The sequence below is a fragment of the Heterocephalus glaber genome, unplaced genomic scaffold (assembly GCF_053883595.1).
Source record: "Heterocephalus glaber isolate CG9 unplaced genomic scaffold, H.glaber_assembly_v1.0 deba00000546, whole genome shotgun sequence".
NCBI classification, from domain to species: Eukaryota; Metazoa; Chordata; class Mammalia; order Rodentia; family Bathyergidae; genus Heterocephalus; species Heterocephalus glaber.
The window spans coordinates 42107301-42123591 of record NW_028258147.1 but is presented as its reverse complement, the minus strand read 5'-3'; the positions used below and the strand labels follow the sequence as shown (position 1 = coordinate 42123591).

General features: G+C 34.4%; 1 protein-coding gene across 6 annotated transcripts in view; it reads right to left on the bottom strand.

Annotated features, from left to right (window-relative positions):
- Positions 1 to 16291, bottom strand: part of Naa35 (N-alpha-acetyltransferase 35, NatC auxiliary subunit) — a 65757-nt gene that overhangs the window by 46269 nt on the left and 3197 nt on the right. For all 6 annotated transcript variants that reach the window (XM_087204816.1, XM_087204815.1, XM_087204810.1 and 3 more), the window contains exons 3-6: positions 14835 to 14868; positions 9326 to 9440; positions 7944 to 8018; positions 3541 to 3708 (exon numbers count right to left, since the gene is read on the bottom strand). In XM_087204816.1, coding sequence (XP_087060942.1) covers positions 3541 to 3708; positions 7944 to 8018; positions 9326 to 9440; positions 14835 to 14868 — 392 coding nt within the window. The remainder of the gene's footprint in view (positions 1 to 3540; positions 3709 to 7943; positions 8019 to 9325; positions 9441 to 14834; positions 14869 to 16291) is intronic.

Genomic DNA, 16291 nt, shown 5'->3' with positions numbered 1-16291 from the left:
CATTATAATAAAGGCTATATATTCAGTATGTGAAATAAATGATCCACGGTTTATTTCAACTATAACTCCAGTGATACATTTTGGGTGATATTACTGTAATCGTTTACTACTGAAAACTCTTGATTAACAGATTTAGGCCTGAAGTACCCAATTTCTAATTATTTCTATCAGGGTGAGTTATAAAGATGCAATAACTAGCTTAAATGTTATCAAATGTCAAGCTTCTTATTATATATACTGTTAAATTCTTTTCCAAAAGAGCTGTGTTAATGTACTTTCACTGGTAAAAATTAAAGTGCCAATATTAAATATTCTCATTTAAAAATTCTTAAATATGAAAATATGTATAAGTATATAAATACAAGTAAATATGATTATTTTAATTTGTATTTCCTAGATTATGCTGAGGCTAAATTTTCTACTGTTTAAGTCCTTCATCCATAACATATACAAAAATCCAATTATAATTTCTTCTAGTACTAAAAAATTTGATTTCTCCAATGATGAATGTCATTATATCGTATACGTAAAATGAACCAATAAAATCATAAAAATATTTTTTGGCTTATCTTAAAGTATTACAGACACATAATAAAAACTCCAACATAAACACAATATTCCTCAGCCCTAGGTATCCAGTTATTTTCTTGTGTATAGAAGATTTATCTATCTCCCTTTAAAAAAGAAGAAGGAATGTTAACAAGGTATACATGCTTTTCTACACCTGACTTTACTTACTTTGGAGATCTAACATTAACTGTACACATAAAACTATACTTGACTGTATAACTTTTTTATTCCAGTGTTGAGGATCAAGCCCAGAGCCTTGCACACTAGTAGGCAGGCATTCTAACACTGAGCTACCTTCCCCCAGCCCCAAATGTAGCACCTTTTAATGATTCTCCTATTGAAGAATACTGACATTATACCTAGATTTAAATTATTATAAACAATACCACAATTAATATCCTTGTGCAGAGGTCTTTGTGTACAAGGGCAATTATCTGTAGGACAAAGTGATGGAAGTGAAACCGCTGAGGCAAGATATGTGCATTTTAATAAGAACCAAGATACATCATGTACAGGTATAAGCACCCAATGATAAATGTAAACATATTATATACCTAAAATGTACCAATAAAAGAATTTAAAAAATAAAAATGTTTAAAATAAAGATATGTGCATTTAAATTTCAGATACTATCATACTGTTCTTTTAAAAAGCAGTTAAGGGGGCCAGGGATTTAGCTCAGTGGTTCTGGCGCCTGCCTCGCAAGCACGAGGACTGGAGTTTGATCCCTGGTACCAAAATAAATAAGTAAAAAGCAGTAAGGATTTAAAATCCTTCAAAAAGCATGAACCTTGCTTAAAGAATGCTAGTGTCAATAAACATATATGAAAGGAGTACCAAACTTTGAAAATCCTCATTTTCCAACCATCACAGTAAAGGTTACTCCAGGCAAGTATCACTAGTGGATGTTAAATATAAGGGGAGAGACTAAAGAGCCAGATATTTTTGTGACCTTAAAGAATTTCCCAAAGGACTGCTTCAAAACAAGGGGAAAGGGCCAGGGATTTAGCTCAGGGGTTTCGCAGCCTGCTGTGCAAGCACAAGGACCCAAATTAGATCCTCGATACCAAAAAAAAAAAAAAAAAAAAAAAAACAAGGGGAAAAATAGGAGTAATATAGTGAAACAACACCTCGATGGAGTGGTCAAATAACATCACCACTGAAGAGCAAATGGACACTGACTGTACGCCTCCAGTTACAATACCCTGAGAAGTATATAGTATCACTTACATCATATTTCAGCCAGAACTGCAAAATCTAAATTTAATCATGAACAAAGAGCACATAAGACCCAAATGAGGTGCATTCTATTAAAAAGAGGAGCAGCAAGAGGTCATACACTCAAAAATATCTACATTATCAAAGAAAGAAAAGCTGAGAGTCTACTCTAGACTAAAGGATATTAAAGAGATATGTAGTTAGATGTAGGACATGGTTCCATACCGAATTTTATATTGCAGAAGGAAAACAATGTAAGAAAGTCTAGGTCAATGGACAGTCGTGGAACATGAACAGTGAGTTCACTGATATAAAAGATTTGTTGAGGTTGGTACTTGTGATGTGTTCGTGTGTTTCCTTAGGAGATGCATACTGAGGCATTTAGGCAAAAGAGATAATGTGTGTCATTCATTCTCCAATGGTTCAAGGAAACCATTAATATGATATATCATAAAAATTTCTCATCTTTGCCAATAACACATAAAAAAATACCTCACCATTTTAATTTGCATTCTCTTAAGCAAGATTAAACATTTTATGCTTAAAGGTCATTTTATTTTCTTTAAACTGTCTTTTCCTGATTTTTAAATATTTTTGTATACTTACAATATTTCATCTCTCTGCAAGATGTGAAATGACAAATAATTTTCAAAGGGACTAGCCCGCTATTTCAGGACTATTTTTTAAATGAATCCTTTCTCTGCCCCACTGATTTTACTGTCCTTTTAGGTATATTTTAAAAATATAAGTATTTTTTCAAATCTGTACAGTATTTCTCTTCTCAATCATTAACACAAACTACTCTATTGATAAGGTCCTCTCTATAATGACACACATATCAATATCAATATTTAGCTAAATAACCAGTGTTTAAAAAGTAGAAAATATTTCATTAATAACTCACAACCCATACATACAAATGTGTACAATCATATTAGGTACATATGAAATTATTCCCATATACATAAAACAAATTTAAGAAAGTTTTACATACAATGCATGGAATCACTGTTGAAGCCTGAGATAATTTATTTTGGATCAGGAATAGCATTCAAAAGGAACTTAACAATTTCAATGAATGGAAGAATTTAACAAAAACAATTGGTCATTATTAATAACTGCAAATGCAATCTTATTCTCCCTTACAGTTATCAGCAGCTGAAAGTGTTTTTTATTAAAAAAAAAAAAAAAAAAAAGGAAACTTCTAAAATTCACAGCACTTCTTTGTGTAAGGTACTTACACCAGAGAAAAACATCTTCTCTAAAACATCCTCCATTTGTTTTCCTTAGCTCTTTTTATCTAAAGACTGAACATGGAGCCTTTTTGTTGGGGCAGGGCTGTATCTTGTTTCCTGTGTTAATCCCCACAGTCCCCAGAATAATCTTCTGCACACACAGATACTCAATGAATGGGAGTGACAGAAGAACAGGTAAGATAAAAGTCCTTTGTTGAATACTGAGTTACTCTAGCCAATATATTGCAAATAGTAATAGCAACACTGCTTTCTTGAGACGAAGCCTTACTATGGTGCCCAAGCTTGCCTTGACCTCTTGGGCTCAATCTTCCCACTTCAGCATCCCATGTAGTTGGGACTACAGGCACAGCATCCATGTCTAGCAATAGTATTACCTTTAAATGCTATTCTTAGCTATACATGAACACAAAAAGAAATACCATAAAATCATTTAAATGTATCACAGTGAATAAAATGGTCAATGAGCTTCAGAAATTCTTATATTAAAAAAGCTTACTTCTTCAAAAACCGCAGCTTTGTTTACTTTTTCCCTTGCAATGTCACAGATTTTCAAGATTCCCAGAGCAAAAGCCTTCATAGCAGGATCTTCTATAAAGTCTGGATTATGAATGTAAAGGCACGTAAATACTGTCTGTGCCAAGGAATGGCCTTCCAACCATGTTATCTATAAAGAAATAAAAGTATATGCATATATACTGTTAAATAGAGTCTGCAAAGTTTAAACTGATCCAACAACGAAAGAGACAGATTTGAGTAAATGTAAGATTACTCAACAGATTTAAAAAGTAATTAAAAGGAAGGTCAGAAAAAAAAGGTAGAATTCGCTTTCACTGATTTTTTTTTTTCCATTGAAGTTTTTTAAGAATGATACACAGACTCACTATCCCTTATCTTAAGTGGTTAGGACCATAAGTGATTCAGATTTTGGAGTTTTCTGGCTTTGGAATATTTGCATACAATTTATAGGTTTGGCATGCCTGATCTGAAATCTGAAATGCTCTGATATCTGAAATATTTTAAACAGAATGATAGTGCTTAAAAAGTTTTACATTTTGAGCTGGGGATGTAGCTCAGCAGTGTAGCACCTGCCTGGCAAGCACAAGATTCTGAATTCAATTCCCAATATGAAAAAAAAAACATTCTGGGTTTTCAGATTACAGATACTCAACCTGTAAATATAAATAATTAGATTCTATTCTCTTATATAATAATTCAGTTTGCAATATACCTGGAGACTGATAAGCTCCTTATGTAGGATTCGAAAGCACTGAAGTCCACAATTTGTCAATAAAATGCACAAACTGGTGAATTCATAATTTTAGAACTAATCATGTTCTTTGCCTCTCACCCAACTCTTTGCAAAGCTCACTAGCACCAACTTAGCCAATAGCATCTTATCTCACCTAGACTGTTGCCGGAAATTATGTAGTTGTTTTCCTATCTCTTATTGCTAACTTAATATTCCCAAACAGAAGGATCATTCTACAACTCAAAGAAAAACATTCAACATTAATACTGTATGCTAGAGGCTGGAAATACCAACAATAATCAAAGCTGAGTTACAATTAGGTCCCAAGGATTATGCCAAGTACGGTAGTTTGATATAATTTATGTAATTATTTTCCTAACACTGAGAAAGATGCCTTTCACATGCAAAGAAACAGTCAAAGAGTTTAATTCTCCCAAGTTTATATAGCTACATTTTACAATAAAGCCCAAGAATTCTGCAGTGGAGCAATACATACACCACTGTGTTAAAAAATAAGAAACAGATGTGAAAAATATTCTAACTAAAGTGTATTTGGAATAACTATGGTGCAGGAGAGAGACTATGCATATTAAAAACCATCTGCCTTTGAAAGCCCAAAGCCTGGAATACAGTCCTCCCAAAAGTCTCAAATAGTTCCTCAAGTTTGGCAAAAATCCTTCCTCTGTTTACCTCTCCCTCTTTCTCTAGTCTCACACTCTTTCCATTTGGACCCCCATCAGATATCAGCCAGCAACAGCTGTTCATGAATCTGGAAACTGGACACTTTTACTCTGCCATGCCCATACAATACATCCACTTTGTCTCAAACACTATTAAACCTCCTGTCATATGCCTACCATTCTTCCTTTCTAAGGCTTTCTTACTTCTCTACCCTAGACATAATTATCTCATTCTTTCTGCCCCACAGAACCATTAGGAAAACATATACATGTTGTCAGCACTGTTTCTTTACATATCTGTCCCCAGCGATCTTCCCTCTCCCTTCCCTACACCACTAGGACTGTAAACTGATAAAAGTTTACTGAAGATGTCTTTGAGAGAAATTCACTTTTGGAGGACAAAAGACCAGGACCAGAATTCTGGCTGTGCCCCTTAACAATGTAACCCTAGGCAATATAAGAAAATGAAAATAGCTACAAACATAAGCCTAAGTGAAAAAATTAGGCTTATAAAACAACTACGATATGTGTACTTCCAACACACCTGGCAATCGATTCTTGCTGAAGGAGTAAATGTTATAATTTCTTTTTTTTTTCTGTATATAAAAAATTAACCTCAACCCTTTATTTCCATACATGAAAATAACTTGAAGGGATCTATGAACCTAAATATGAAAGCCTAAAAGTATAAAACTTTAAGAAGAAATTATAAGGGAAAATGTTGGTATGAATTCAAGGTACGCAAGAACTACCTAGGGTACAAAAGATATGATGTATAAAAGAAAAAAATTGATAAATGAGATTCCGTCAATATTTAGAACTTTAAATGTCATCATTGAAATGAAAAGTAGTCCTTAAATAGACCACATTTACAATGCATATAACCTATGACCAGAATATATAAAGAATTCTTAGAGCTCATTAATAGACAACCCAATTAAAAAGTAGACATAAGAAGATGATAAATAGCCAGTATAGCACAAGGAAAGGTGTGCAACACTAGAATCAGAAAAATACTAATCAGTACAATAATAAGACTGAATTATACACTCATCAGGGAGATGAAGTTAAAAGTTTTAAAAGCCTTGTCATGACTTTTTCTTTTTGTTGGAGTCTCCCCTTTTGTGTTTAATTTGTCATGCCCAATGGATTCATTCTGCTGGGTTTCCTGGGGTTATGATCCTCATTGACTTTTCCTAGGGTATTGTCTAAATTTTTTTGGAGTGCCAGTTTGATATTCATGAAGTTCCTGAGGTGCACTTTATCATGAAAGTATCTTATTTCTCCATCAATTTTGAAAGATAGTTTTGCAGGGTACATCAATCTGGGCTGGAGGCTGTTTTCCTTTAGAGCTTGAAATACATCACTCCAAGCTCTTCTTGCCTTGAGGGTTTGCACTGAGAAGTCTGCTGTGATTCTGATGGGCTTTCCTTTGTATGTGATTTGTTTCTTTTCTCTGACCGCTTGTAGAACGAACTTTGTTCTTCTGTTGGATTTCTGGAATCCTAACTATTATATGCCTATGTGTAGATTTTTTTTGATCAAGGCTATTTGGAGTCCTATATGCCTCACTTATCTGTATGTCAAGTTCTTTTCCCCTCCTTGGGAAGTTTTCTGCCATCACTTCTGTGAACAGTTTTTTTATGTCACCTGCGCTCTCTCCTGTTTCTTCATTGAGTCCAATCAGTCTTATGTTATTCTTCTTTGCATCGTCTAGCAGCTGCTGGATTGATTTCTCATGGTCCCTTACAATTTTAAAGCAATTTTTCTTTTCCTGGTCACTTGCAATCTTATCTTCTATATCTGAAATTCTATCCTCACATTGGTTCATTCTGCTGTGCAGACTTTTGATGGAGTTTTTAATCTCCTGGAAATCTGTTTGCATCTGTTTTACAGATTCCATTTGTTTCCTATGTTGGGATTCCATCATGTTCCTCAGATCCTCTATTTTTTCATCTGTGTCCTCTCTAGATTTATTAATCATGTCTTGCACCATGAGCAAAATCTTTGCTGTTATCTGAGTAATTATTTCTGATTTCATTTTTCCCAGATCCTCTTTTGTTGCCAATTCAGAGAGTCCAGGTGGTTAAGTATCAGATTGTTCCATCTCGTTTCCCTTTGGGGTTGCTGTAGGTGATCCAGAAGTCTGTTTTTGAGGTTTATTTACATGTCTTCTCATTTCCAGGGGGTGGGGGGGTGTGCTTCTGGCACCCACGCAGCTCAGCTTCTCTGCCCTAGGAGCTTGGGATGGTGGCGGGGGAGCTTCCTTCTGGGTTCTGGGACCGGCTCACCTTCTCTGCCCTAGGAGCTTCTTTCCAGGTGCTGGGACCGACTCAGCTTCTCTGCCCTAGGAGCTTGGGATGGTGGTGGGGGAGCTTCCTTCCGCTGATTCGGTGTTTTCAGTGCAACTCAAATGTTATATATTTCTAACAATGATAATTTAATGTCAGAAAGAAAAAGGATGACTAGATGGAAGGGTACAAATGAAAAATTTTGTACAATTAAACAACAATGCCTAGGGAAGACACATATCCAACAAAGATACATCACTAAAAAATATTATCTTCACAAGAGATCTTCAGTTTACCATAGTTTACCCTAGATTAGAAAAGAATTTTTCCAGGCCAATCCAAATCTCCCTTTGTTTCAATTATGCTTATCTTGTGGAACCCACAATTAGGTTTATTTCTCTGGGTAACTTGAAAACAAAAAGGATATTCAGGATAATGACTGCAATATTACTTCATTGAAAAAAATTTCTTTACCCAGAAAATCAGAGCCCTAGGAGCACACAGATGGACGAGGAAATGATGTTTCCTATGGTATGAATTAGCTTGTTAATTTTATATACATCTTACTAGACTTGACATTACACATAGTTCATGTTCAACACTGGTGTGTATTTTAAATTCAAAGATTCATGTAAATCATAGATTTTTAATTAACCAACAGTCTTATTTTAATTCTTACCAAACAGCAAAAACAGGTATCCATTATCCCTATCAATTCAGGCAAGGTGAGGTCTTTAATTTTAATGGTGCCATCCTAAAAAGAAGGGGAAATGAGATATATAAACAGAAGTTTTTTTAATTTATGGTTACTATGTACAGTAGCACTTTAGATTTCAAAACTTAGATATGTAAAAATAGCAATTCTAAGAAAATTCTCCTTTATCATCTGATAAAACCAAGATACTAAGTTGACTCTGTATTCTTAAAAATATTTTTGAATTTTATTTTTTAATTGACAAATTATAGAGAAAATGTATTTTATTTTTTTAATATATTTATTGGTACATTTTAGGTATACAATACATTTACATTTATCATTGGGTGCTTGTACCTGAACATGATGTATCTTAGTTCTTATTTTTTCTCCCATTACCTGTGCACCCTTCACCCCCACCACCCTTCCCTATTTACACAGACTGTTTCCATTTTTTGTTTTCTTTTCTCATAATTTTTCCTTTTCCTTCTTCCCTTTCCCCTTCCCCTCCTGCCACCCCTACACCTTTGGACCTTTTCCTATTTCAAATTATCAATTATTCATTTTAATCGAGAAACTGTATTTTTTTTCTTTTTGATACCAGGGATCAAACTCAGGTCCTTGCGCTTGCGAGGCAGGTGACAGAACCACTGAGCTAAATCCCCGGCCCACGAGAAAATGTATTTTAAACAGGTCTTTGATAAGAAAAATCAAAGCCTCTAGTTTGAAATAATAGACCTTTATAATGAAATTAAAAAATAAAAAAGTACTTTAATAGTACAGTTCAAATTAGTCCAAGTATTAATAAATATGAATATTTTAATAACTCAAAACTATTTACCAAAAAAAGAAAACACTTTAAAAATACTGTACTTTCCTGAATTGGTTAACTATACAACTTGTAAATTTTGCTTGTAGTATCTATTTGCTAGCTAATCTTTTTTCATAAAACATAAAATTAAACACTGTGGCAATGACAAATTTCTAAATCAATTCTCAGTAAATTTTAAATTCATAACCATAACCATTTTGCTTAGTATATCATTAATATATTACATGCAATCTCTAAGCCAGTTATTCTGATATTTGAATATATAGTCAAACGCTTACAAAAATTAATTTTAAAATATCCAAATATACAAATTTGGAACAAGTTTATAGTGAAGACCTTAAATGACTAATTTCCAGATTTCAACAGATATAGGTAACTAAAAGGGTCATAACTAATTCTTATTTATATATTTGAGATGCTTTTTAAAAATATACCTTCAGTGAATATATTAAGTTTGATTTTATTATTAAGCATGATGTTTTAACATACAAAATAAAATACCACAGAAGACACAAAAAAGTATTATGGTGACTACCTTAATAGCTTGTTCAAAATTGAGAACTTTTCGGTTAACCTGGTTTCCAATCATGCCAGCATCCATCTTGGGATCCATCATTTCAATAGCAGACATGGCTTCAAAAAGACCAAATCTGCAAATAAATTAAACCCCACAAATTGTTTCTGCACCTAAATTCCCACAACAGTAAAGAAATCATCAGTAATTTTAACAACTACAGTATTCTACATATTTAGTCTTTCTAACTTGCCAACACTTCTATCTTGATTAACCAACAATGAAAATTCTTTCACGTACTTGCCACTTAAATTATTTTTACATGCACAGTGGGGAAGAAAAGAATTGAAATGTTTTTTATACATGCTTCAAAAACACTGTGCATTAAAACCAGACAGGGTGGCACATGCCAGTGAGCCCAAAACTCTAGGAGGCTGAGGCAAGAGGATCACAAATTCAAGCCCAACCTGGGCTAGCTACACATACTGAGGTCAAAGCCAACTTGAACTACATAGCAAGATCCTGTCTCAAAAAAAGGTTGCACATTAGAAACTTTTGGGAATAAAAGGGATAGATCATAGATTTCACTTTGTCTTCCTTTAATTTTCTATAACATTCAGAAAGTCATAACCAGAATAATCATTACAGTGTGTAAGTTTGTTTTCATTTGCTTCATGTCTTAAAAGAATTAATCTGACACCTTCAACCTACAATATCCAAAATTTTGACAATTATATCATGAAAAATAATCTAGAAATCTCAATGCTCTGGTATGTTTGTAATTCATCTCAAAAGTGGATAGTTGCGATATACTATAAACTGTAAGTATAGCATTAACTGAGATTTGCTTCAAGAAATAGGAATGGAGGGGCCGGGGATTTAGCTCAGCGGTTTTGCCACCTGCTGCGCAAGTGCAAGGACCAGAGTTCGATCCCTGGTACCCCCCCCCAAAAAAAAATAGAAGTGGAAAAGACTGAAAGAAAGCTCAAGCAGCCTGCCATCAAGCTACTGACTTCATACTAAGTCATCAAACTACCGAGAAAATAAAGACACCTAGCCCATCATACTAAGTAATTTCTTTCAGATAAAAAGCAGGAATAAGATATCAAAAAGAGCTTTACAACAGACTCTTTTCCCTGCAGTCCCTCTACACTTCTCATGTTTCAATCTAAGATACTCTGACAATACGATCATATGACAATATTATTAGCCAATCTTATATTAATGAACCTTTTTTAAAAATTATTTTTATTTTTTTTGGTACCAGAGATCAAACTCGGGTCCTTGCACTTGTGCAGCAGGCAGTGAAACCACTGAGCTAAATCCCCAGCCCTCATATGACAATATTATTAAAGATAATTCTCAGGCTGGGGGTTTAGCTCAGTGGTTCCGGTGCCTGCCTCACATGCGCAAGGTCCTGAGTTCAATCCCCAGTACCAAAAAAAAAAAAACCAACAAAAAAAAAAAGATAATTCTCATCTACAAATCTGACAAATGTTAACCAACACCCAAATGGTATTTTTCAAAGAACTTCCCAAGCCAAAACAGAAGTATGCAAGAATAGAAGAGAATTTTGTCAATAAAAAAAACATAGTCACCAAATACCACACAATACTAAAAAGCTACAATAATTAAAGCTTGGTGGGTGTTATATACATGTGCCAACACCACACAGTTTAAACATTATGTACTATAAACATGTACTAATAAAAAATAATTTCTTTTTTATAAGTATTGCCATAAATATGATCATAATCATCATGGAGAATTTATACCTGTATATAATATTATCTTAATTTTTTTTTCACATTCCCCTTCTTTCTTCAAACCTTTTTCACATTCCCATTTACAAAAGCTACTCCCATTTTTTCCTTCCATTCTTTTTTTTTAATCCCTTTTCCTTTCCCTCTCCCTCTCCACTCCCTTGTTCCCTTTCCTATTTAAATAAGTTCTTCCTAACTTTCAAGTATCTGTCATCCACTTTGCTCCTTATTTATACTTTGGGTTTCTTTTTTTTTTTTGGTACCGGGAATCGAACTCAGGACCTTGTGCTTGCAAGGCAGGCGCTGAAACCACTGAGCTAAATCCCCGGCCCAGGTTTCTTGTACAAGAGAAACAATGCAATATTTAAACTTGTGTATCTGATTTATTTCACTCAAAATTTTCTCTTGAGATGCATCCATTTCCCTAAAAATGTCTCAAGTTTATCCTTCTTTATGGCAGAATAGAACTCCATTGTATATAAATATCATATTTTATTTATCCCTTCATCCATTAATGGGCAAATGGGCTGTTTCCAAGATTTAGCTGTATTTTAAAATTTTTTTAAACTATTCTAGAACACAAAAATCAATGGAAAAGAATATAAACAGTCCAAACACAAGTTTTTATGTTACTGTGTACAATAAAGGTGGAATTTCAAATCAATGGAAAAACAGATTAGTTAATACTGTTGAAGAAAATGGCTAAGCATCTGGAAAAAGTTAAATCTTTGATTCATATAATTTTAAAAAATAAACTCCAGGCAGATTTAAATTCTAAAACAAAAATAAGTAAATTAAAAACTACTCCCTATCACCATGCACTAAACTAATATTGAAGTGGTTCAAAGATCTAAATATTAAGACAGCAACATTAAATTTGCTGGAAGATAAGTTAAGCAGTACTCTTGAAGACACTGGCATAGGAAAAGACTTTATGAACAAAACCTCAGTAGCATGGGAACTAGCACAAAGAATCAACAACTAGGATCTCATCTTATTAAAAAGCTTCTGCACTGCAAGAGAAACCACCAACAGAACTAAGAGACAACCTACAATCTGGGAGAAATTTTCAGCAGCTGCACCTTAGACAAAGGACTACTATCTAGAATATATAAAGAACTGAAAAAAAATCAGACCCCTAAAATTCAAAGACCCAATTCAAAAATGGGCATCCAAAATGAACAGACATTTCTCAGACAAAGAAGTAAAAGCAGCAAATAAATACATGAAAAAATGTTCAACATCACTGGTCATTTGAGAGAAGCGGATGAAAACAACACTGAGATTCCACCTCACTCCAGAAAGAATGGCTGCTATCAAGAAATCAACCAATAACAAATGCTGGTGCGGGTGTGGGGAGAAAGGAACCCTTCTCCATTGTTGGTGGGAGTGTAGACTGGTGCACCCACTGTGGAAATCTGTATGGAGATACCTCAAAGAAGCAGGGCTAGAGGTCCCATATGACCCAGCTATTCCCCTGCTGGGTATCTTCCCCAAAGAATTAAAAGAATCATACCACAGCAATATACATGCACCTATGTTTATAGCTGCACAGTTCATAATAGCTAAAGCTTGGAAACAGCCCAAGTGCCCATCAACTGGAGACAGGACAAAGAAAATGTGATTTTTTTATAAAATGTAGTACTACTCAGCCATAAAGAACGAGAAACTAGACACATTTATAGCTAAATGGTTGCATATTGAGGCTATCCTCTTAAGTGAAATAAATAGGACACACATGTGTAAATACCGAATAGTTTCTCTAGTGTGAGAAACTAAAAGTGTAATTAAGGATTAAAATGATTAAAATGAATAACTGATAATTTGAAATATGAAGAAAAGGTCCAAAGGGGTAGGGGCAGCAGGAGGGGAAGGGGAGAGATCAGGTTACAGGCTGGAATCTGGAAAGAATCCATATATAGATTGTGTTTAAAACTATAGGAAGAAATGTAGATAGAGACTAGGCTGGAGCTCATCGTTGGGTTGGGAAGGAAGAGTCACTGAGATCAAAGGACAGAAGTGTGTGTTTCCAGAAGAAGCACATACAACTATGTATAGTACACAGTACTCGATAGTGTGATAAATGACTGTTACTGTTTTAGGTACTTATCATAACATGCTGTGTTTTTCATCTTTTAGAGCATAATCCTACTGATATAAAAGAATTTACTCTTTTATATAAGTAAAACAGTGTGCTGCTATACCAGTGGTAGCCTCACGTATCTCGTGTTTAACTGAGTATTTGGATAATATCAAGGGGCCATCACAGGTGACTGACGTATACCTTCTCAGTTTGCACTTGGAAGTTGGCACTCTGTGTGGTACTTTACGATACACATGACTGAAATTGCCTAATAACATATTTCTCAGATTATATTTCCATCATGTGTCATATGACTGTATCAAATTTAAATTTAAAAAAAATTGGCCTATGTGAAGTCTACTAGTTAATTAGAATTTTTTTTCCAGACCACCATTTGTCCAATATTAGTTTTGAAAAATCTTTCTAAAACAAATCACATCTTCTGATGTCTTCTTTTTTTTGGTACCAGGGATCGAACTCGGGTCCTTGCGCTTACGCAGCAGGCAGCAAAACCACTGAGCTAAATCCCCGGCCCCCTTCTGATGTCTTCTTAATGCTTGAGACTTTTTTTTTAATTATATGGAAAAATGTTTAAGCACTTTTCAATTTTGCTTTCGTTGAGTTCTATTATATTTGAATATTATTATAGTTTTTTTTCCCTTGCATTGTTTTTCTTTGAATAATTTTAATTTTTGTATACGTGTGTTTAGTGAACAATAATAAAGTTATACATTAAAAAAACTACTCAATAATTTATAAAGCTATAAAGGAAAAAGTTGGTAACAGCAACTGTGGAAATACTTTAAATTCTCAAAATGGATCAACATCAAATTCTTCACCTGGGAATTTGCTAGCAATTAAAGATCTGTGGTTCCACACCAGACCTACTAAATATGGAACTCTAGAGGCACAACGCAGCAATGTGTGTTTTTTAAAGCCCTCCAGATGACTCTGATGTACCCTAAAATTTGAGAAGGAATTTTAGGCCCTGGACCCCCAGTGTCCAATCTTGTCCATTTATTAACTCAAAATTTCACATTCCTAACTTTGAAAATGGAGACTGTCCACAGTAGTACAGAAACTGAAGCTATCTATGGGAATATAAATATAATTAAGAATTTCCTTTTATTTTACTTATTTCTTGTGGTACTGAGGATAAAACCTTAGGTCTTCCGACTGAGATACAGCCACAGTCCCTATTCTATTTTTTATTTTGACACAGACCTCACTAAGTCACTAAATTGCCCAAGCTGAACTCAGAACTTGAGATCCTCCTAGCTCAGCTCAGACAGATTCCATTCATGTGCCACCACATCTGGCCTATTTCTTTTACAGTATTTTCTATTTCCAGGGATTCTCAATAGAGGTATTCAGTCACCTGATATTTGGTCATCAACCAAATCATACGTAGCATAAAACTGCTATCTTTACTTCAAGAAGTTGCACATGCAGTACATCTACCCTCAAGAAAAGCACCGTAAGTCACAGTTCTGCTAGGTACATCATTTTACTTCACAGGGTCAGCTGCCCCAAAATAGTTTACCAAAGTTAAAAATAGGTTCATAATTCATTTTTAATAGCTTTTAAATACAAATGTACCCAGACTTCAAGGAATACTACTCCACATGAGAAAAAAAATTGAACTATCACACCACACTATTTCAAAGGACACATATATACTTACAGCTTATCATGAAGCAGTTCTCCCAGCTTTAATTCTAAAAGAAACAGAGAAAAATCCTTTGAATATATTTATATCAAAATTTTCTATTCCAAACAGGAATTCTTAAAAACATAAGCATCTAAAGAAATGTGTCTGCATTGCTATAAAATTAAGAAATGGTTATATCTACTCAATAATTAATACAGAGTACCTAAAAATCAAGAAAACTATAAATCAGCGGTGGCAAACCTACACCACACTTGTTATTGTTTTTCTTTTAAGACAAAAGATGTTAATGTGGAATTGTTTTTTTCCTAAACTAAAACCTCAGCATTCAGGTTTAATCCCAGTGTTGGCACTTTGTGCTAAGTAAGTGGGTTTTGGGCTACAGTTTGGCACTCGGTCTCTAAAAGGTTCACCATCACTGCTATATACCAGAGTGATTCAGGAAAAAAAAATACAACTTTTTAGAATTAACAAGTAATCCATCATGAGCCATAATATTCCTCAGAATTACAAATCTAAAAATCATTTCTGAATATCACAAGTATGTTTCCCCTCATAAACTTTGGTATAGAATCAATTGCTGTTTCACAAACTGCGCTGATTATCCATAAACTAGGCTCTCACTGCTCTAGGAACAGTATCAAAATCACTTTTTAAATTCTGTTTTGTTTAAATAACATAGGAAACAGCCAGGCGTGGTGGCACACCCCTGTAATCCCAGCACTCAGGAGGCTGAGCCAGGAGACTGCCGTGACTTCGAGGCCAGCCTGGACTACATCGTTAAGTGTGAGGCCCACCTGAACTACATAGCAAGACTCTGTCTCAAAAAACTGATACATAAATAAATAGGAAATATTTGAGTAAACAGCTAATGAAAACGGTGTCCACTCACTATAAAGCAGCAGTCTTTAATCTTGCTGCACTTTAGAATAAATTGGGGAACTTTCTAAATTTTAATGTCCAAAGCACCCAAGCTAATGAAATTGGGGCATAGGACCTACACAGTGGTTTTAAAACACTCCAAGTGATTTCAGTGTTTGGGTATTAGGTGGGCACCACTGCTATAATATTAAGTAGCTTAAATATTAATAGTCAAATTCTGTGGAAAATGTAAAGAAACAGTTTCCAAAACTTCATCCAATTCTCCTAGCTAACTGTAAATTAAATTAAGTTCTAGGTACCAAAAGGAACAAATGAGAAGCATGCATAAAAACACGACAATAAAGCCTAATAGAGCATAGACTAATAAGCCAGCAACTATCAAAGAGTAGCTCAGGAAATCAGAAGTCTGTGATGCAGTAATACTAACATGATCTTTATCTTTTCCACAGTGTTAACATTTACACTAATGATGCAATGGGAGGAAGGATAGAAAAACCAAACCAGTATTGATGGGCAAAACTGCTGCAGCTTCAGCACAAATCAGGACAATGGTCCCAAGTTAACTTTTTTGCTCTTCCAGCTAAAAAAGA